At 40.0% G+C, this 24307-nt stretch overlaps 1 protein-coding gene across 1 annotated transcript in view; it reads right to left on the bottom strand.

The window, feature by feature from the left end:
- Positions 1–23627, bottom strand: part of UBL3 (ubiquitin like 3) — a 56142-nt gene extending 32515 nt beyond the window's left edge. The window contains exon 1 of the mRNA XM_058044995.1: positions 22872–23627. Coding sequence (XP_057900978.1) covers positions 22872–22898 — 27 coding nt within the window. The 5' untranslated portion in view covers positions 22899–23627. The remainder of the gene's footprint in view (positions 1–22871) is intronic.
- Between the last annotated feature and the right edge of the window lie 680 nt (positions 23628–24307).

The following is a 24307-nucleotide window of genomic DNA, read 5'->3' as shown; positions in this document are numbered from 1 at the left end:
AAGCTAATAGAAGATTATCAGAGGGGCAGAGATGTTAGCTGGACCAAAAGACAAGCCTGGACTAGAGGCTTGCACACAAACCTGGCAGCAGATGGTTCTCTGTGAACAAGGAAGTGCTTGGCAAAGTCGTAGCAAGGAGAGATAGAGCAAAGATGGGTACACAAACACAACTGAGCAAAGTACCAAGGACAGTGTGTTTTGAAACCTCTGCTAGAAAGCCTGGAGTGAAAGAGTTTGAGCCATCTAAAGCAATAAAGATACTGCAGGAAAAAAAAGAGAAAATAATGTTACAGTATCCCTGAGGGACGGACTTCCTCAAATCCATTATAACCCCAAGGCTGTAATTTATTGCCAATAGTGAGATATATGCACACATCTCATTTAGAGATTAGTAACAAGTGTATTATTTAATGAACATTGGACATAGACATAAGATGTAGCTGAAGATGACATTTCTCTCAAGGATTTACAGGCACTAGAGTTGGAACAAAAGTTCCAATTTTTGTTGGGCACAGAAGTTGAAACAAGAAGTTTTGAGTCGTTTTGAGTTATTCCTAGCAGGACAAAAACAATTGCAAATTATACCAGATAAAATTGCAATTCCATCTTCAGGAAAGTAATACAGTACTTGTATTAACACAACAGAAGACATTACCTGAAGTATATATTAAGATGCTTCAAGGAAGTGTTTAAATATGTTCACAGCCTTTCAGGACTTAAAAGCCAGGATTAAAAAAAAAACAATTACAAAAAAAATTTAAAGAGGCTCCAGGACAAGCAACTACATATGGAACACAACACAAAAAGACAGCATCCCTGTCAAGGTGGGTTTCAAGAAATAAAATATGGCAAACCATCTGAATACAAGAGGGAGGTATTCCAGATTCAATCTTAATGTACATCAGTTAACTGTAACCCTCTCTTCCATTTCTGTAGTTGTGTTCTTTACACCATTTATGTTTTCTCTTTGAAATATTATAAATATAGTTGGGGGGTTAAATTTTATCTAAACCTAGATTTAAGCAAAAATAATTTCAAAGTAAACCTGAACACTAAGGACATGAAGCAAGCTTATGAATGAGTAAAAAAAATTTCATATCGATGAATGCAAAAGTAAAAAAAAAAAATTAAATAAAAAATTTACGCCACCAGTATTCCCCCATCCCATCCCCTAACTCAAAACCTTTCTTGTTCCCATTTATGGTCACTGTCATTCACCCTCTCACCCTTTTAATTTAGTAAAAAGATTGGTTTCAGCTTTTAGACAAGCTCCTTGTAGATACAGGGAGGCTGCTCTAAGGTCTCCCCAAAGCCAGCTTTTCTCCAGGCTGAAGAAGTCCTGTTCCCCCAGCCTCCCTCACAGAAGTGCTCCACCTCACTCCTCTCTGCTGAACATGCTGCAGCTGATGGACACATTTCCTCTTTTAGTGCAGTACAGGAAACAATGTTCAAAGCTGCCACTGTATTCCTGATGCAGCCTACTGAGTGCCAAGTAAAGGTGCACATTCACCTCCCCTAATTCCCTAGTTTCTGCTCCTGCTGGAATCTCCTGGGTGCTGTGAGCCTTCACTCCTGCCAAGACACCCTGGCAGCTCATGTCTGGCTCCCAGACAATCAGTCCCCAGCATGCATCACTTCTAGAGTTTAGTCCACCCCGGGTACAAGACATCTGTTGTTGCTGAATTGCCTCAAGTTCCTGCTGGTCCCCTCTCTGGGCTGGCTGGGTCCCTCTGCATGGCAGCCCTGCAACTCCAGCAGGCCAACTGCACCAAACTGCAGTCTGGTGTTCACAACAGCTCACAAGGCAGGAGTGTCTCCTCCTCCAGGTCACTGATAAAAGATATCAAATAATCTGCTCCAACAATAAGAGCCCTGCAGGTCTGCTCGTACCCAACATGCAGGATGGAAACCAACCATTAGGCACAACCTTTATCTAAAGTTTAAAGATCCAACCAAGAGTTCCCTGTTTAACCAACCAACCTACAGGCTCCTCTCTTCATTTTCCCCATTCCTGGGATAGACTATCTCTGTGCTTAGAGCAGGTGGAATCTGCAAAAAGCCCTGATAAAGCAAGCTCAGACAAGGGAAGCTTCAGCAGTTTGGCAAGGGGCATGGCACAGTTTCCAGCTGGCACTGTAGGATGCTGCAGTCTACAGGATCTCCACCATTATCTAATTAAAAAAGAAAAAAACCTTCTGTTTCTTCTCCAACCATATGTCTGTCTACAGAATACCTGAATTAACATAGTTTTTCCACACAACCATACCACGGATGTTAGGACTTTCAGGCCAGGCAAAAGTCCAGGGAAGAAAGGCATGTCATTTCAGAATACTTTCAATTGTTGGTATATAAACCTACTTATAAATTATTCTCATTTTATTCATAATCCTCCCTTGGCACTGAGAAATAAAAGTACATTTAATATACCAATCCTTGGATCTCTTTAGAAAGACAAACATGTTGAAGAGAATAAATATCTGTTCAGAAAGTAATTTAGTATTTGAAGTATTTTTTGTGCTTTTTTATGATTTCTTTCTCTAACTACTATGACTATGAAAAGATCATTTTTTAATTCATTAAAACAGCATGAACTTTTCCTTTCATGGCCCATATTTGAAGGGAGGAAAGAAAAATACTATAGTGTCATTTTCATTAAAATTAAGATATTCAGAAGCATGACTTTCTTAGAATATTTCCCAAACTCTTTACAGAGCTTTAAGGGTGGTTCAGGCATTTTCTTAGGTCATAATTTTATTTCCAGTATTGCAATTCTTAGAGTGACAGGCACATTTTATTTTTCCTATATCTGAAAGGATCAAAAGAGTCACCAGGTATAAGCAGTCACCCACACTCCCTCGATATACAAATGCTACAAACATGCTTTTCTTCACTGAGTCACTGCCTGTTCACACCTGGAAATGGAATGGGAGAGCAACACACCAGCAGTGACAGAGTGAAAAACACTACTCAGTGTACGGTCACAGCACCTGAAACACTACACAACCTGCTGCAAGGATGACACTGCCTGATAGCACTCGGATGAAGGTACTGTACATCTAATGTGACATTATCCTGAGGGGCACAGCTCCCAGTGGCCCTGCAGGATTAAACTGCTGTGTTTTACCACTTCAGAAAATGGAGGGGCTTTTCAGAAATAAAGCCAGGGGAACAGACACTCAAATGAAAAAGTTTGTTATGTACAAATAGCAAGGTACAGTGACAGCGTGGACATTCAAGTGAAGCACAGGACAGTGAAACACACATCACATGTTTGGCCAGACAGGGACAACATTGCTGACTGAGGCCCCTTTCTTAGCTGATAACAAAAGCTAAGAGCAATATTCTGCTCCAGATCTCCCTCTTTTCCAGTACTTAGCACCAAATTCCACCAGGATACATATTTCAGAGATGACAACTCTTATCTGTTTTCAAAAACTGATGAGACACATGCAATAAAGCATTTCAGAGAACAACTTAAAACGCAATTTCCACATCTTCCAGTATCAACGACACCACTTAGATTAAATAAGGTATTTGCTGGTTTCTTGTCCCCCTTTTCCTGTTTGTTCCTTTCAGTAGCCTGAATGCTTAAAAAAAAGTTTAAAACAAAACCAAAGCAAGCAAGCAACCAAAAAACCCCTGCAACACATTAAATGAAGTATATAAGTGAACAAAATACAGGTTACTATACATGCAAGGAACAAAAGGTTAACTTCTGACCCAGAAGATGGGATGGGAGAACATAACTCTTTGCATACACTTTTAAAGCACTTTTCCCTGTTACCAAACAGCAAAAAGAGAAGAAATTTTCCTTGTTTATTGTTTTTTGTCTTACAAAAATCTGATCAACTGCTCCTCTCCAAAGCTTCACACACACAATAGCCTGTTTAACATTTGGGAAGAATTCTTTTCTTTGTTCCTATTTAGCTATCTAGTTTCAATTGAAGTATCTTGCTATTTTTAAGTTCCTCTTAACCCAAAAAATAAATTTACTTTCTCTTTCCTACTTCCACCCAAAGTAACTGAGATGGCCTTTTTAGTTGGTATTTTAGGTAGGCTTGATTTTCAATATAAATCTACACAATCACAACCATTCCATCTTTAGATGGGGGCAAACATTTAAATGAAGTGAGGAATGCAAAATGACAGGCTATTTTGGTAAAAATTGAGATATATCTTCAAACTCCGATGTACAGGCAAAATCCTTATCTGCTACAGATGCCAAATCAATCACATGTGGACTTTGAATTAAAAGGAATTCTGATGTAGCTTGGTTTCCAAGAGCAAAGTATCTAAGAGCATTTTTACCATCTCGATGGTGGCAAGCTGCAGCAAGGGAAATTCCCACCACCCATGCAGACAAAACCTTCCCAGTAAAGGCAGGTTAATCTCAGGCCCTACGAGGCAGCAGAATGAGCATATTTGGACACAGCCAGAACTCAAATGCAAAAGGCTCAAGCAGCATGATCTAAGTCTGAGGTTAGCCCTGCTCTGAACCACCATCACAGCTAGCATGCTTTGGGCTACAAACTGGAGACGTCTCTTCTAATCTTAAGACTCAATGATCTATAAATACAGATTTTCTTACTTTTATTTAGCATTTGTATTAAACACATTGCATATATCAAAGCACTGGTAAACTGAATAGAGCTTCAAAGTTCATGTCTGGCAGCCTCAGCTGCCAAGCTGTAAGCCCACTAAGCCCAGCTAGTAAGTTCTGGAAAAATTGTTTATTATGAGTCTAGAACTATATATCTGCATAACAAACTCTGACTTAAAACTTTTCTCTGAGATCCAAGAGCTAATAAGAAAAAAAAATCTTTTATTCTGCCTTAACATTTCATGCTATTGCTTCACTACAACTGAGAGTTGAAGGGCTACACAAACAAACAAAAAAATTACAGGAATAGGTGAAGATCCCCAACGCCTCTCCCATACATGAACCTGATAGTTTTATTAAAACTGTAATGTATTAAAAGTCCTCTCTCAGATCAATAGACTTTTATTGCTACAGACTCCTCACTGTTCCTCTGACTTACTTCCTCCCCCCTCTCCCAAAACAGAACCTGTTGGGAGATTAATGCCGGATGAATATGGCACCAGGAATATGAGAAGAGAGTGAGCAAATATTCTATCAAAAAGGAATTAAAATGAAAGAAGTTTATGTCCTAAATTCTCTTCTTGGGTTATTCAAATCCATCAGAAGTCTGGAATAGCAATAACTACCTAAATAGCAATAACTACCTAAAATAAAGACTATTTAGGTATTCATCTGCCTTTCACTATTAATATATTCTGTTCATGAGATAAAAAAAAAAAAAATCAGAAGAGGGCTTCTGTTTTGCCTGACAAGCAACTAATCCTTTAAGCTATGTTCACTGCTATGATCCGACTTGGAGACTGGCATTGTCTCAGAGCAGTGGTGGTTACATAAATGTAAGCAGGCTTGGATCTCTAATGTTCAGCTCGCTGGTCTTTTCATTACGAGCGTGCATTTCCTGCTACCTCCCATGAGGTAACTCAGGCTATCAATAAAAGGGATGCTCCCACTCTCTCCCCCCCTTTGCTGGGGTCACATCTGATGACCTACTAGCACCAGATGAGTGGGTTTAAGCTGGACCTATGGAAAAGCTCTGGGGGAATTTCTGGTAGATTACTGCTCCCTCAAATCACTCACTGGCTAATTCCTCTCGGACCAGTCCTACTATAAGGATGTGGAGACCAGCGGAAGGCAAGTATTAAGTGGTTAATTGTGTACAGACATAATGACTAGATGGGAAGGTAGAGGGAGAACCAGAGCTTACAGCACAGTTTTGTCTGCTGGTTCACGCCGAGACGTTCAAAACCCACCCAAATGCGTTCCTGCATAACCTGCACTAGGTGACCCTGCTTTGGCAGGGGGGCTGGACTAGATGATCTCCAGAGGTGCTTGGTTTGGCTGTCCACTTGCCAGGAACACAGATAAATGGACCATCTTGCAATCATCTTACATACTCTGGTTTTAGCTACAAAGCTTCCAGTGAGATTTTGAAGACAAGGGCTGGGGCAAAGGAGATTTTAAAAGCATAGATTTGAGGTCCTTGATCTTCCTAGAATAAGCCTCTGATGAGCTGGGCCAATAAAGTTAAGCCAAAGCAAACCATGTACAAACAGCAGAGACTGGATACAATTAATTCTCAAGTTCAGTTTATCCAATTCACATATGCATAAAAAAGCCCCAAGCATTTCAAGTATTTTGATACCACAGCTTGATTAGCAATCCAGATGTACTCCATACAACAGCAACAAATTCTTGTTTTCATTTCACTTGCATATCTACACTTTGGAGAAACAGCAAAATGCTACTCCATCCAGCTGAACATAAACAGTGCTGCTGTTCTGAGATCAAAAATGAAGCCGGACAAGACAAGAATACATTGGGGTACTCATATACAACACTGACTTGAGAGGTTCCAAGCTTTTAAGGGGTACAAACATGTCTAGCTAACACCGTGATGAAGAATAAACAAATGGGGACCTCCATCTTTCCCAGCACAGCAGTCTCATCCTGGCTGAACAGCGGGAGCCAATGAAAGGAGCTTTGCCACTCCGAGTGATCAGACACAGCACACAATTTATTTCAGGGAAATACAAATCAGAAAGTACAGTGCATTGCCTCAGGTGGCTTCTTCAACTGACTTCTGCTCAATTTTACTAAGGCGTTATTCTGCAATTTTAAAAAGGCAAAAGTCCTGTGGAAGTCAGAAAATTAACTTCTAAAACTAAGTTTTAAAGCCAGCTCTAAATTGCAGTCAGCAAAAAGTTTTTAATTCTAAACCAATCTCTACAATTCATTATTTTTTCCCTGAATAGAGGTTGTTTTGCTTCAAATTGAGCAGCAGAATAGAATGATTACCTGACCTGCAATAACCTTCTTCCCAGGCTTTTGTAAATACTGACTTCTTCCCTTGTCTGATCATCCCTTATATAAATTATAATCAAGTACACAAACAACATAACACTAAAATCTGCCAGGTCACCCTGACACCGTTACAGAATAGGTCTTTTTTATTCTGAAGACAACAGTCAATGTGAGAATTATTTCAGAGAATGATTTCAGCAAACTCTAGTGGTCTGAGTGACCATCCCAAGTCACTCATGTAAAGGAAAATAAAGTTACAAAAAGCTGTATCATCTCGCAGGGTCAGATAAAGCAGATTAAGTGACCGCCACGTGGGCTGCATGTCAATAGGATTAGAGCGGACTTTGGTGGCCGCGAGCAAAGGCGCACACATGGCTGGCACAGGGGTCGCTGCGAAGGCGTCTCCTCCTGTGGGGCAGCTCCAGACAGCACCGGGACAAGATGAAAGCACAAACCAGAGGAGTGCAGCAGGGGAAAGGTTTCAAATACATTCCTCAGCCAGAGACTAAATATAAGGAAGTGTCAGACAAGCTAGGGGAGTTTCAGATGAAAATAAAAAAGCTTTTTGTCAACTCACAGAAAGCCTACTGTGTTATTCTTAAATGCACGCCTCCATCCAGGCAACATTATAAAATGGACAGCTGGCTAAACCCATCCAGAAAAAAAAAAAAGCTTCTGGTGTATTTAACAGATGGTGACACAGGTTATGAAATTGGTCTTTGCTTCAGTCTACAAATATTATTTTTAACATAATTGAGATATATTTAAACACCCTTAGAATAATTCTCAGATGAAACAAAGCTAAGCAATTACTGAAGTGTATGTGTGTATATAGATTATATCCTATTCCACATTTCTGTTTCCTGAGAAAAAAAATCTGTGCTCACAAAAGTGAGGAGTTTAGGGTGATTTTCTTGTATCTAAATATTATATTGCTTAAAAAAATTACAAACAATTAAAAAATTTCCCCTCATTCATACAGCTACCAAGTTGTCTTCTAAATAGGTGTTCTGGAATGCACTGCCAAGCAACAACATGCAATTTTCACAGAGAAAGGAGTAGAGCTGTTATCTTTGTTTTATATTACAGGATTTCAGGGAAAAAAGAGATTTGTTTTTTATAAATAACAAAGCTCATTCCCTTCTATTCCTTCATAAATCAAAGTCTTGACCTTTTCCCATGGTATAGGAAAAAATGAAGGTATCCTCTCAAAAAACATTGGTTTAAATAAGGGGTTTTTCTTAAAGTCACAAATAAACATCTTCAATCCTGTTTAACTTAATCACCAAATTTAATGCCACAAAAAACAAGCTCGGTCTGGGCTCAAGCTAAAGTAGCACAGCCCCACATTTCATCAATTTGAAAGGAAAGCAAAACACAGAACATAACTACATAACTGCAATTCTTTATTCTAATGTTTAAAACCTCTATTTTTACATGCCTAAGTAACAAATTTGCTCATTTACAGTGACTTGACCATCCTTGAAAAAGAAAAGTGAATATATACTAGGGGAGGTTTAGATTGGATTTCAGGAAAGCATTCTTCACTGAAATGGCTGTGAAGCCCCGGAGCGGGCTGCCCAGGGAATGGTGCAGCCACCATCCCTGGTGGTATTTAAAAGCCACGTGGATGTGGCATCAGAGACAAGGTTTAGTGGAGGCTTTGGCAGGTCTTTCTCAACCTAATGTACTCCATGATTCTGTAATTATCAGACTTCCAAAATTCAAATACCTATCACTACAGGTTGGGCAGTCAATTCTCCCTAAATATGTACCATGCTGATGCCACAAATGTGCAAGCTACCTACTCCAGAGCCCACATCAATTATGTGGGCTGACCTCTCCAATATGTTATATTGGGTGAAACATTCTCCTCACATTAAAATTAAACCCTAAAATTTAACATTTAATAAAATACTGCGCACATTCTATTAACAGACATGTTACTCCTAAACATAAAATAATTTATTCATCATCAATCTTCAAAGAGAAGGAAGTAAAATTAAACATAGACATACATGTGCACAGATTTGGCAGTTTAACTCTTTCTAAAGCGTGGAAGTCCAGAACTGTGTCACAGCTTTACCTTACAGATCATTTTCAGCTTTGTTTGAACAATAAGAAAGTCATTTAAACAAATCGGCCTGCATTCAACAATTATAATACACTTATCCTCAAACAGAAGCTGTATGTGTAACAGTCCAGGTATCCACAAGAGAAAAGGGATGGAGTTGAACAAACATATTTGTGGGCTGATAGTTCTTTGCTCCTTTGTAATTTAAAATTATTAAAAAAAAATCTGACTCTTCAGGTCAAGTATTATTTCCAGGGTCCTCGAACTACAAGTTCTTTGTCAATTTTTCATTGACCTCTTAGTAATGGAATCTGACCATGCAAAAGAAGTCTGCTAGGAACAAAACCACAAAGTTTACTTTTGTCAAAGGAATGAAGACTATATTAGGATATATATCTATTTACACAGTTACCATGAAAGATTCCTCTACATGAAGTTCCTCACAACATGAAGAAGTATGTAAGCAAAATAACTTTCATGACAATTTATACTGAAAAGGTCTCATTTATGACCATTAGATTTCTACCTCAAGTTAAAAAAGCAAAGCATAACCAGAAACAACAAAAACAAGAACAACACATATACAAAACTAATGTTTCAAAACTTCAATTCAGACAGAAGCACTAACATGAAACACACCAGAAAGGCTTCACTCAATCTGTAATTAATCTTTAGCAGTACACACATACCAAAAGCTGCTCTCCAAAATATAAATGGAAAATATATTCATCAAAATGTAAGTGTGAAATTACTCCAGTATCCAAGTGGAGAAATTACATTGAATTCCTAGGGCAATGATAACAAATCTCCCTGCATTTATAACTTACATAATGCCAAAGAATCCTCATTATTTAATTATGTAAGCATAATTTTTCAACCCACTCATATTCATTTCTGCTCTAAGGATATGAAATATCTTGCAAACATTTCAGGCCAAATGTCAAGAGAGACCTGTCAAGCTTCAAGCAGCAAACCTCTTTCTTTTAATGTAATACAAAAACCCCCAAACCAATCCATATCTTTCTTTGCAAGATTCCATTATAAAAAGTTCAGTAAAACAACCTAGCAATGGTATAGGCAGTGATGTTTCTCTCCTGCTCCACAGGTGTGATTACACACCTAAGCAAAAGCAGACCACATTTCTGCTGTGATTTTTAGAACAGACCGTTCAAGTCCAACTTTATACAACAGATAATGATGACAATGGATAATGCTCTTTAAAATTTTTCAGAATTACCCCAAATTAAATTAACCCAATTTTCATGTGTTTGATAACTTAGATTACTTTTAAATTTACTGTGATAACATGTATAAAATTCCTTTTTCTCCTTTTTAACAGGCTGTATGCAACAGCTTAGATGGGATCGTGCTTAGCAAAGATCTGCAGCCACACTGTACCTACTTCACCACCACAAGCAGCTGTACAATATTTCCATATTGTTGTAGTTAGGAGAAGATCTGCTACACTCAAATGGCAGCAATGTATTTTGAAACCCAGACAAGTTTTTTTTCTTTTGGAGTGTTTGTGTCTGTAGATGTGAGAGTTTTCTGTAGGAAATAACAAAGCTGGTAGAACTGTGATTACCTGAAAATTGAATTATTTAATGATTTTGAAACATTACTTAATGAATTTAGCTAGGAAAAGCCAATCTACCAAAAACCAGTCTAAAAGGATGGGAAATGAGGTTTTACAAAGCCCCAACAGCTCAAAAGAATTACCTAAAAATATACATCTAGTGCTATTTCCAGGTGTCATGAAATATGCTCTTTGTCCAGAGCAGCTGCATCTCCTGCAGGGCATGGGTCTCCTGCAGCTCATGTGTCATTGCTGCCTGCCCTTTTTGGCCATGCTGAGAATGCTGGCATGTGCACACTGGCACGGGATGCCATGTTTAGGTAACTGAATCATGTGCTTGAAGCTTTATTGCTGCAAAGCCTGTATTTAATAAGGTAAGATCTACTTTTGCCAAAAGGTGAGATAATGTTTACACGGACACTTCTCAACAGTTTTTCCACCCAGCAAAGTAACACACACTGCTTTTCTATCTCCACTCAGCAGCAATACTGAAAATACAAGTATTAAGTGATGGATTTAGATATGTTTGTGTCTGGAAGGCAGAGGAACAGCAAGGGTGTTCTTCATCAGAAACCTGTTATCATTTGATACACTAATAGCCTAATTAAATGGAATTTAATTGCTCCAAATACAACCTATGCATGGTAAGAGAATATCATTATAATTTCTTGACTGTTTCTTGCAGCCCATTGTGCTTGTACAGCAAATTACTGTCCCTAAATAAGCCTGATGGCTTTGACACTGATATGTTCAGTGTCTGTACCTTTATCACTACATGATTGTGTAATCACAATTTGTCTTTCCCTTTAAGTCCTTTCAGCAGCTACCACCACCCATCCTACAAACTGCTACACTACTCCAAAATGCCTACACTGACAAGTGAATGCCACCCAGCAAGAAGTACTTGAAGCAATTCAAAAGACTTCTCTTCCCTATCCCAATGGCTCCACAGACACGCTGGGGGGTTAGCCAATACAGCTTCCAACAGAGCCCCACAAAATAACTGCTGGCTTTATCCAAAAGTTAAACACAGGACAAAAGGACAAGACTACTCTATTTTTGGATTTGAGTAAGTGATTTCTGCATAGAAAATTTTAAACTGCTACAACAAAGAGCTATGGGTCTTCCTAAAATCTGGATCCCATTTTTTGGAACATGCTACGATCCAATTTTACAAGAAAAACTATGATGTGATATAAAACACAGCAGAAAATGTTGTGCTCATTCAGGTATAATTCTCTATGTTCCACTTCCTGCAAAACAACACCTAGTCAAAGAAAAGAAAAAGCAACTTCAAAACTGTACTTCAAATGGTCTTCATTTCTATAAGTTAAAAATTACAAAGAAAAAACAAAAAGTTTCTTTTTTTTTTTTTCCTTTCTTGAAGAGAACAATAAAGGGGAACAAAATCACCTCCAAACCACAAGTTCATTATAAATAAAATTCATAACCTAGGACACTTATTTAAGCATCAAAGCCAGGACAGACGTGCAGGAGCAGAATCAAGTATGAAAGGCAGCAAACTATTTACCTACACTCTGCCTTATCTGGCACTACTCAGCACACTGAATTATTCACTTTGGTGCTTGTCTGTTGGTTGTGGGCTTTTTTAAAGCTGACTTTGAAACTTACCAAGCAGCACATTCAGAGATAAACTGATAATCACATAATAATTCTGTGCTCTATGCTTAGGGCAAGCTGTCTTTCCTACATTTCATTTCCTGAAAAAAAAATTAATACAGAATTTAAAGAAGATAATTTAAGAATAAATCCCCATGTCCTTCAACACTGGGAACTACTCTGGATTTTTCTTCTTCTCTTGAGATTGTTCCAGATTTAAACTGAGGGAATGGTATTTAAAACGTAGGAACATGAAAATAAGTCAATATTTGACAATCAAGAGCTCAGAATTACTACTTTATTGAAAAATCAACAAAAACACATCAACAAAATGACATGATTCTCAAATAGCAAGAGTGGAAAGAAATATTAACATAGCCCTAAAAACAAGCTTCCCCATATGCATTAGCCTCAAAACTTGCATTTACAACTCATTAACAAATACAGTTACAACCTTTCTCCAAATGTTCTTAGCAGCATTTCTCAATGTACAAATATTTCATTGTCTTTTGCTTGATTTTAATTAACTTGCTCTCCACAAGTCTTTTGAAATAAACCCTTCACATCAGCACAGAGCATGCTGGCTTAGCTGAAATGCTGGTAAAGTCATGCTCTGCTCAATCAAGACTGACAGGCACAGAAGATGCACCAGAGCAAAGCTGGCTTGAGAAATTTCAACTATTTGAATTTCTATAAACTGACTAAATTTGACTAAATTTGACTAAAATAAGAAACATCATTTAAAAAAATAAACCACAAAAAAACACAAGAAAGTCTTGATCTTGTTTGAATTTTGACTCACTGCAATTCAAATCGTAAGATTTTATTCCCTGCAGCTCTGCTGCATTTATCTAGCATAAGAGTATATTTGAATGAAACTACATTTCCTCAACATCCACTATTTTTTATAAATAATAACCTTTTTCCCAAAAAATAGATAGATTTTTATTAAGTACTTGTTAAGAAGACTAGTATCACAGGAAGGCTGAAGATTAGGATTTATTTTCCAAGAAAAGTTTGAAGAGTGCAGGAAGATAAGACACTGATCCAGTCTCTGAACAATGAGGAGGTGCTGAATAAGGGGAGGGGCAAAAGCATGATTCTGGAAGAAGAGAGACAATTAAACATTCACACCACAGGATGGATAAATATCATTGAACAGTCAGATATTTAGGACCAGTTGTACTTCATTTCACAAGTCAAGGGAGTCCCCCAACATGAGGTTTCCATGTATGACACAGCACTGTGGTGCATACACCACACTCACAGCAGCCGAACACACAAGATAAAATTGTGTGTGCCACAAAATCTGAACTGAAAGACAATCTAAGCTTAAAAATTCCAGGCTCTTTGCAGAGAGATATTTCAGTCCTCACAGTTAATTCAGGGACAGTTACAGCTGCACTTCTGGAGTCCACTCCCACCAAAAGCTCACCCTTAAAAACTCTCCACTCCTTACTCCTGCAGTTAAGTGCAAGGAGCACATATGCTGGGATCATCAAGTGCCTGCATGAGAATGCTGGAACAAGAAGTATTGAGCACTGCAGCCCTCTGTAGGGACTTCCCTGGCTATCCCTTGAACCACCTTCTCCCTTCCTAGTGAGAAGAAGCAAGTCAAAAATTACCCTCTCCAAATTAAAACAATTTGGCAAATACCTGCTGCCACTTTCATCAGAGCTCTCACCACAACCTCGCTCACAGTTTACCAACCATTCCACCCACTACGATGGCTACTTTGAACCTCCAAATAACTTCAAACATTTGTAATGTGAAAAAAAAGAGAAATTATCCATTTGCAGACTTACACGAAATCCTGATTTATCCAGAAATATACTGGCCAGACGCAGTAAGCAGACAGAAATCAAACCCAGTTGCAGTTTCTCTTTATTAAGAGCTCCTAGCTATCTTGTCATTAGTTATGAAAATGAGATCCTCAAAACAGAGTCAAATATCTCAGTAACAAACTGTTGTCTTGGTGCCAGACCTAACCTATTGCACTCAAAAACCTCAGTCATATGTCTAGAGCACTAGAAATACTCACTAGCTTCCCCTCCTACTTTCTTGGAATTGAAAGAACTTGCATAGAGCTGACCTTACAAAAAAATACTTGACATGACTTTAAGTTATACAGGTGGTCTCTAAAACACCTTTTCTTGGAAATCCACAGCATGAAGCACACACATTACACCCTTTTTGGTAAAAAATCTTCGAATATTCATGTCAAACATTACTCCACTTAGGTGCTGTAATATGGGTAGTGGAAGTTACTAATTTTTTGTTGGGACTTCATGTTAACATCATTACCACTGAATCATATGGACTTAGCAAATGTGGATTTATTCCCCACATGTAAAATATTTTAATAAAGTTTTTTGCAAGTTTGGGATTGATTGCCAAAAAATACCTATATAAGTATGCAGAGAGTATAAATCACTAAAACTTGCAAGTCCAATAGAGTTTGCTTGCATCACAGATCAATAACCTGGATTCAGAAGTGAGAGCTAAGCTTTCACTGTCGCACCACACAACTGTTATGATGCACAGATTAAAAATAAATGCACAGGCAAAATGACATAAATATTCACATATGACCTAAGTAATGTGTTGTGCATCAAATAAACCACCAAGCACTAGTTCAAAAATTAAGTTTATTTTGACATTATTGCCCATAAAAATAAGAATCCTATAAATAGAAGAAAGTACTGCAACCAGGTATTCCAGATTTTAAAAGCACACAAAGGCTTCTAATTACTTTCTTATAGCATATAAAAGGTAAGCATGCCTTGCACAATACTTAATCTTCAAAGAACTGAAAAGAAATGTTATTTTAGAAGAACTACTTTATAGTAGTGTAATTTATACTAAGTTTTCTGAGACTTACTAATATACGTCACAAATATTTGCATATAGATTGGCACTAATCTACTTTCAACAAGAGAATCCTGAATTTACAACCTCAGCTACGAAAGATTTTTGAATAGCACCGCACTTCGCTATTTTATCACTATTCCATTATTTCTCTATATTAAAAACACATGTCAAATTCTGGGGACAGATTAGGTAGTACCATCTAGAGCATGAATTAAGTATCAGAAACAGATTATGGTGATGTGGATTTGTGCCAAACCACAGAGCATTACAACATCACAATTTTGCTGAGGAGACACCAAACAACTCTACAGTGTAAGGCTGTGAAGTACTGTTCTTTTTGAGATAAAATACACTGTTCTTTTCAGTCTCAAAGAAGAACACACATAGCTTCCTTCTGTTTATTTTGAAATTGGTATCCCATTTTTATCAAGTGCTGGAGATAATTTCTTATGCAGCATAAAACAGTTAATATTGCATAATGAAGACCACAGAAGAGCTTAGAGAAAAACTCAGGACTACTTAAAAAAAAAAAAAAAGGAAAGAAGAAAAGGAGCTTAGCCTTCACTTCCAACCAAACTGTCCATAGAGTCACAGACTCAAATCCAGACCCTCAGCTGCAGCTAAAGAGCACCCCAGGATAAGACCACCTTTCTTCCTCAGCAGTGGTCCAAGCCCTTGACATAAATCATACCAGCCCTGAGAGAGACTGAAACCATCACAGAGGTAGACACCAACACAAACAATTCCAGTTTGTATTCCTTGTGTGAACACCAAGTATCGTTTTGGCACCTCCATCCCACTAAGGCAGAGATTTCTTGTTAGGTAGTAGTAAAACAAACCTACCAAACTCCCAGACAGAATCTCTGCTTTTACTTGGCCAATTTCTATGGGATACATAAAACTCAAGGAGTTTCTTGCTTGCTTCTGTCTCCATAACAACAGTGTCATGGAATAAAGTCTCAGCTAAACTCCGCCAGAAGCCTTCCATTTAACTCTAAACTGAATCTCTCAAATAATTTTAAGAAAGCAGCCAAACCAAAACAAACCCACAAATGTAATCCTGTCACTGGCAAGCTATTTTCAAATTTCTTTACAGAAAGTAAGGAAAAAACTTCAAGATGCTGATGGCAGTGTCAGAGTTGTGCAATCTGCCAAATCTTCATTTTACACAAAGTTTCTATCTGTGGAAAATGTGCATTATTTTTTTAAATCACATTTTACAATATGTGTGGAGTCTTACTACAAATTGAGAGCAGGCCTTCACTGTGGATAGTATACAAGCAGCTATAAATTTATCCTCTGTCAAGGAGCTAAACACAATCCCCGTTAGTGACCACAAAATACACCAAATTTCCACCAATATATAAGAGCTGTCAGCTGCAACATTTAAGTATTTCTCCAGAACTATACTTCTCAGGCTCAGCAGACCTACAAATAAGGTCTTAACTTTTTCTTTAAGTATTGCTCTCAAAACCAAACAGACCTACTAAATAATTAACCCACATTGTTAGAAAGCTTTTAGATCAACTTTTCTCCCACTTCAAATTTCTTTTCAGATATTGAAGTGCATTGACATTCTGCTCATTTTCCAGTGTTTTTAAAATGAAAACAACACAGTCATATTCCTTTAATAATTACAATGAGCTAAAGTTTATCCATGCAAAATTGTGTCAGGAAAGGCTCGCTACTTTAGTAGGCTCAATTAATTGCTGCAAAAACAAACTAATATAAAAAAGAATACTGATCAACAGTAATGCCTTTCACCATAATCAGAATAAGAAATAACCAACCTAGTGAATCCAATACTGTACTCGGAAGAGACTGAAAATAAGCTGAATTATCTCTTTTACATAAAACCACAAGAATGATTAGTCACATTCCAGTTATTTCTGGATTCCTGCAAGCCAGTGTAGCACTCGCAGGCTGAGTCAGAACCGAGGTCTCCATTCTGCTCACTATTGCATAAGCAGATAGAGAGATCTCCAAAAGTTTACATTCTGAGTTTTACTGAGTAACAAAGCTGACTGACCAGAAGTATAGAACAAGTAAATCCCACTGATTGCAAATCAGTGGGATGGCCATGGCTTTCAACATTCACAAAAGTTATACCTAGGAGGAACTCTCAACTGAAAAAAGTAGTAAAGCATGCCTTTAGTCATTTTGTTCAAAGTATCATGAAAGTACTTCTTCCCAAGACTGCTGCAAGGACCACGTTCAGACAGCCTAAGCTCCCACTGCAGCCTTAAGCCAAACCAAGGAAGTGAGAGATGGGCATTGAATGATTGAAAGTTTAGATTAAGATATGCACAAAGCAGTCACAAGCCCCGCGGTGAAACACTGGCTACAGATACCTGACATTACCCCTAATTCCACATCTGAGAGGTGTAACTTGTTCCCATTCAGGCCCTGACTGACCTGTCCAGTTACCAGATGATTCTGATACCTGAGCATGCCTGCTGTAGATATGACTGTTTTCCTACACTCACATATACTCAGCATTTGTCTTTTGCCTCTCAGTCCTGCTGGAACCTGCCAGCAGCTACTTTCCAGCACTCCCAACATGGGAGGAGTTACATCTCCTTCAGTATACCTTCCCTCCAGTATTTCATTAAATTAGACAACAAAAGCAGAAAGAAACCAGTTCAGGTAATGACAACAACAAGGGTGGGTGGCAGGAAGGAAGGAACAGTTTATATCATCAGCCTACACTTCTATCTGTAGTATGGAGCTGCACCACAGCCCAGAGTAAGGATCAATCCAACCACAGCTTACAGCTGCTCATCCCCAAAGAAAATGAGACGATGGTCATTTAAACATTGTTTCAGAATATGTCAGATGTCCTAATATTAATATGTTACAAAGTTTCTCCTACAGCGTCAAGCCTAATAATGTCAGTGCTTGCTAAGATGTTTCTTTTTGGTTGTTAGATACATTTTTAATGTGTGAAACAAAAAAAAAAAAAGGTGGGTGGGAGAAATGATAAATACAAATAATTTTGGAGTATACCCAAATATATACACACTGAGGATGCGCTTTAGTAACTTTATCCCTGATCAGTGCTTCAAATAACAGAGAAAGATTCTCCATTTCATTACAAGAAGCACTGCAATATGCTACAAAGGCTCAACTGGCTTATATATTGGCTCAGTACATAAGGAGTCAAAGACACTTCTCCAAGCTCTTCTTTCTGACACAGATCCCACCTCCAGTTCCTCTCCAAGAGGAAAAAAACAAACCCAAAACAAACATTGAGAATGGCAAAAGATAGGCTACTAATTTCTGTTATAATCAGCAAACAATTGGGGAAAAAAATCAAAAAAGGGAAGGAAAAAAGACCCATACAGAAAAACTCAATTAGCAATTTTAATACAGAATGTAATGAATTAGAACTTTCAACATGTGGGGGATATAAAAATACAGAGAAATAATCATACTTCTATTGCTACAAAAACATAAGGGACTGACTTAAGCCTGTTATGTACAAAGGCTACTAGGGCTACAATAATTTTCAAAACCATAAAAAGGATCCACTGAAGGCAAAAGGAAAAGCAGTTAAAACAGAAGACAGAGATGCAGGACTTCTCACATGTTGTTCTGATACATTAAAGTGCTATAGTGAACAAATTACTTTCTATGTTCCAAGTGTATTATAATCCTATTGCACCTATTATTCTTAAATGAAATAATTTTTCAAACTGAATGATGGCAACTAAACTCAGCTGCCATACAACCAACTACTCCTTTAAGTCTCTCATACCTGAACCTTATTCTTGGATCCCAAAATTCCCTTACCGATGTAGAATCAGTTTCTGTCCATCCTTTTCCACTGTTAGCCACCATTAGTATGTATCAGAAACAAAGTCCTTACACATGTTCAACTATTCATCAGCACTCTATACTAAATCTCCTAAAGAAGATGCACATACAGATTTCCACTAAAGATGTTAACTCTAACAAGGAGTGAACTGAGCAGGGTTTCTATTTGTTATTCTTCTTCCACCTACTACCCCATTTTAACACTGACCACATATAACCATTTTAGACCATACACTCTTCTATGTCTGCAAATGTCTCACACCAAACATTCAGTTTTCTTAAAAATGATCTCTCCCATACCATCTACATCTCTTATGTACAGCATATGGATTGAAGAGCCATGCACATTAAAATTAAATCCTTTAATTGTTTGGTAGATTCCAACATTTTGCTGTTTACCAAATGCAGAAAAACCCAACAAACCAACAAGAAAACAAACCAACAATAAAAACCCCACCAGGAGCCAAAAGCACCATCCTCTGTTACTGCTCAGACAGAAAAGGAATTGGATCTCCTAGAGGGCATGCAAAGAACTGCCCAGAAAGAAAGTGCTGGCAGAGGTTTTCATACTGACATAAAACACACGGACTACAGGAAACGGTGGACACTGTTAAAACTTTTTAGTCATTTAGGCAGGCAGCTTTCTGTGGACTCCTAAAATCCCTGAAGAATTCTAACTGTCAGAAGAAGTATCACAGGCACACAGAATACAGAGAGGAAGCTTCCCAGATTCTGATAACTCCACTAAAATAAAGGGGACTATTCAATTGAGTAAGAACTTCTTGACTGAGTATAAGTTTTTCATAGCTTCCTTTAAAATTGTCAGCTAGAGTGTTTAAATATATATCAAACTGTTTTCATTTCATCCACTCAAAAATCCTGTGTGATTAATTTCACAAGTCCATAAACCACCACATGTCTACTTATCATTACAAAAGAAACACAACTTGCAAATAGCCCTGCTGTTATTCACAGTCAAACTCTAACTGCTACCAAATGGTAAAACTGATAAATTACCTGATTAAATTACTGAACATAATCAGAGATGCCCTGCTGCCACTACAGTCATCAGTGCATATGTGAAAAATTGAGCAAAACTGGGCTCTAGATAAGCAGTTTAGTATTCAAGAACTATCCCAGACACATCTAGTCCTAATAAAGTTGATGAAACTACTCAGGTAGAGAGGTCAGTATTAGCAGGTTTCATTCCAGGAGTGGAGTTTTAAGCCGTCTCTTAAGGAATAATGCTAAGCAATAAGGAAACATTGCTAAGGAATAATGCAGCACAAACTTACAACACTGGGAATGTGGTGTGTCACTATCCAATTTATTAGTGGAATGCAAATGATAAAGTACTGTGTTAATTATTTAGGAAGTGATGTTGAAATGGTTAGCTGGTAAAAACTGCAGTAGTTCTGGAAACAAGTCAACTCAATGCCAGAGAACAGGAGACTGGGTCAAATTATGCTTACTCAGAAATCCAAAGCTTACTGGAAATCAGATAGTTTACTATTAATTTATGTATAGCAGATCATTCTCAAAGGTGGGACAGGAAGACAAATGAACACATTTTTAAGAAGCAGCAATTATAATATTATTATTATTATGAGCAGGTTAGTTTGTGAATCTGACATAAACAGTTTTGAACATTATTATTATTATAATGCTTATGTAATTCATAGCAGATTTACTAAGTATAATGGAGTCTTCATAACATGACACTCCATCACACTGCTGCCAGCTCCTACAGAAATGGGAAATCAATTTTTTGCAAATGCAAATTACACAGTGGGTGGGTAAGAGAAATGCAAACTGCAAAATCCTACACTAAATAAAAACATATATAAATATGGTGACAGCCTGGTAAGGGCTCCTCTTCAAATAGCTAAGGAATGGCAATCCCATTTTCCCTCTTGAACAAACTCCTTTCAAATATGGAGGATGTCAACAAAAATGAGTTTTCAAGTAATCTTTTCATAAAGTAATATTTATTATTTGCAATTAATAATTGGAATTTCTACAGCACACTTCAAACCTTCAGAGAGAAACTGCATCTAATAACGCAGACACTAAGAGAAAAATGATCCCATGACAGGCCAGAAAATATCTATTTATTTAGTTAAATTCTACCGACATTGGAAACATCTTTATTCAAATGTTTTTGTAATGACTCAATATTTAAACATCACTATGTATAACAAGCTTCTTCCTGATTTGAATAAACAGAGCAGCATTAGGCCCAGCTACCCCCAGCAGCGGCATTCTCATTACACTGTAACAACACAAGGAAATAGTTTTCGTAGCAAAAATTGTATTTTGTCTATCTTAAAATCCGTGTACTTTGTAGCAAACGCCGAGCATTACAAGCCGAGCGGCAGCAGCGGGACTCCCGGGCAGGCAGGCAGGCCCTAGGAGGAGCACGGAGGTGGCAGCTCAGCCCAGGGTGACAGGGAGGAGGAGGAGGAGTGTGTTTCAAGTCACAGCCAAGGGACTCCTCCAGGCAACTTAAAAAGCTCCCCTGAGAGATTTGCACCTAATCCTCCACGGCCCAGGCGAGGATTGCTGTGATATAACGCCAGACAGCCACGTGCAGGAGGGAAGGGGGTTCAAAAGGCTCTCACAGTCAGAGACAGACAGAGACACTAAAAAGAAATACGTGAAAACTGATAGCCGGGGAGCTTATTGCCTCCGAGTCTAAATCCTTTCATCACTCTTTTCATCCAGGGGAGGCAAAATTTATTTATAGTATTTGAGAAAGGCAGAGGGAAGAAAAGAAAAAACCTATAAGCTTATAACTTGCTGTATGATCATCCTCTGTACCTTACTGTTTCTGCTTTTTTTTGGTCAAAATTCACTCATTGTGACTGCTGTACAAAATCTGTGAAGGAAATACAGAAAGCAAGCAACTAAACAGATACCATTATTTCAACAGCCCAGTTGCCATACATATTCAAATTAACTGTACCTCAATGAATTAAGCAAGGGCTACTCGATTTTATTGTTCTCACTACCGGGGCAGGTTGCACCCACAAAACAACTTCATGCTGAGATTTAAAAAAACCCCAAAAGCACAGACAAGTCCTCTGCTTCTGGGGAGGTAAAAAAAGTACATTTAAATGTGAACATCCATGTGGAGATGCGTGAAAATATTCTGCTGTAAGAATAAAGAATTAACATACCAAACTGCAGCTACAAGTTCGTGGGTGTTTTTTCCAATTAAGTGACTTATGAAAATATATCTTGATTTATGGAAATACATACAAATAGAGAAAGTCGTGCTGAACGGAAGATTACCTAGCAGACCTGATTCACCCTACCTCCTCATGATCTGCTATACCTTCCTGATTTAAATGTACCGAGCCGAGTATCCAATACAAGCTGAAGTACAGTCCGCCATAAGAAGTACTAGGAGTGCCCTTGAAAAATGTCCAGATTGCAGCTAGTGCACAAAGGACCTCGCCATGAAAATAAAGCGCATGAAAATTTCTCTCTCGCTCTTGAGCCGGCAGCAAGTGAAGAGATTAACTTCCCATCAACATCGGAAGACAAAGCGTTGTCAAGAGACACGCGAAGTTTAAGAGGTTTAGAAAGAAACAAATGGAAAAAAAAAAAAAAGAAAGAAATTGGTCGAGCAATTAATCCCGAATACTCTGCTTCGTATTTATCTCGCCCCCAAAAATGCTCGACTGAGCTGAAGAGCAGTACTGCACGATCCAAGCGGGATCACCCAGGTACTGACTGCCAAAGGTAAGGGAGCCTGGCATCCCCCTTCCCTCGCTACACGGGAGGCGACGCTGCAGATCTCCCACTACATCACCGAAAAGCGAAGCAGAACCAGCATCTGGAGCGGGAGGGGGGAGGTAATTAACTGGGAACTTTATGTTCCTTAAATATGTAACCACGACCTTTTTTTCTTCCCACGCCCCTCTTTATTTCCATGTTCTCTGTCAAAACCAGGCTGAAATAAACGTTATTCTATAATATAACTATTAAATAAGCAGTACAACACTCACCATATCAGCTGGAACGCTGCTGGACATTTTGATGTTACCCTAAATGGCTTAAAATCAACTTTAAAAAAAAAAAAAAGGGAAAAAAAAAAAAAAGCAGCAGCACCAAGAGCAGCCCGCTGGAGATCTTCAAGATGCAAAACCGGTGTCAGTATCGGAGGCAGCAGCTTCCAGGTCCCCTACGCGAAAGAGGTGCCCGATAAGCAGCGGGGAAGGCGGCCGGCTGCGGAGCAGGAATATCCAGGGGCAGCGGTGCCGGGCTGGACCGGAGGAGCCAGCGGGAGACCAGAGATGGCAGCAGATCCCTGTCAGCGGCAGCGGCACCAGCGGTGCCAGGTAGACCAGGCAGCAGGACTACACCGCCACATGAGCTGCGTGCGGGCTTTTTCCCCCCTTCTCGCCCTCTGCCTTCTCTCCCAGCCTCGACAAATGACGACGGGATGATTCACACGGGATAATAGTGCGTCCAAGTCACCTCCTCAGTCGGCGCAGGCGACCCGGGCGCGCAGGCAGGACCTGGCTCCTGCCCTGGGCGGCGGGCAGGGAGGCGGGAGGGCCGGGGTGGGCCCGGGGCCGCTGGGGAGGACGCCGGGCTGCCGTCCCCCCTAGGCGGTGTGCGGCATCCAAGAGCGCCCGGCGGGGACGCGGGCCGGGGAGGGAAGGGAGGGAGGGCGCTCGGAGGGGAGAGCCCTCCCCCGCGGCGCTCGGAGGGGGCCGGGGGGCGTTCGACGGCGGCCGCCTCCCGCAGCCTCAGCTCTCCGCTCGCATCGCCGCCGCCGCCTCCTCAGCCCGCCCTCCCTCCCTCCCCCGCCTCGTCCGCCGGCGGCTCCGGCCGCCCCCCGAGAGCCGCGCTGCGAGCCGGAGGTGCCGCTCCTTCAGCGCGATCCTCGCCCGCAGCCGCCCCCTGTCATCTTCGGCTCAAGCCAACATGGCGCCCGCCGAGCCGAGCGAGGGGACGCGGCAGGGGAGACACGGACCCTCCGCCGCCGCCTCCGCCGCCCCCGCTCCCGCCGCGTCACACGCCGCCGCCCCGCGCGGCACCATGGGGCTTGTAGGCGGCTGGGGCTCTCCGCCGCCGGGGCGGGGCCACCCGCCCTCCGCGGGCCCGGCCCGCCCCGTCGCGGCGGCCCCTGGGCCATACCGGGTTCCCGCAGCGTCGGCCGGGGCGGCTCCGAGGGGGCTCGGCGGCTCCGGCGGCGCCGCTTCCCCCTCGGCAGCAGAGACGCCCCGAGCTCCGCGTGAATCGGCGCTTTCCCCGCACGGGCGCTGCCGCTCCCTCAGGGCGTTCTGGCGCTCCCCTCGCAGCCCCTGCCGCCCGTAGCGGGTGGGTGGGCCCGCGCTGTTCTCTTGGACGGCTTCCAACGAAAAAAAAACCAAAAACCCAACCCAACTAATTAGCACACAATGATACGGGTTTGGAATGGAGCTTAAAGATCATC

The sequence above is a fragment of the Melospiza georgiana genome, chromosome 2 (assembly GCF_028018845.1).
Source record: "Melospiza georgiana isolate bMelGeo1 chromosome 2, bMelGeo1.pri, whole genome shotgun sequence".
Lineage (NCBI taxonomy): Eukaryota > Metazoa > Chordata > Aves > Passeriformes > Passerellidae > Melospiza > Melospiza georgiana.
Note: the sequence above shows the minus strand (reverse complement) of the source record. Positions and strands in the feature narration are given on the sequence as shown.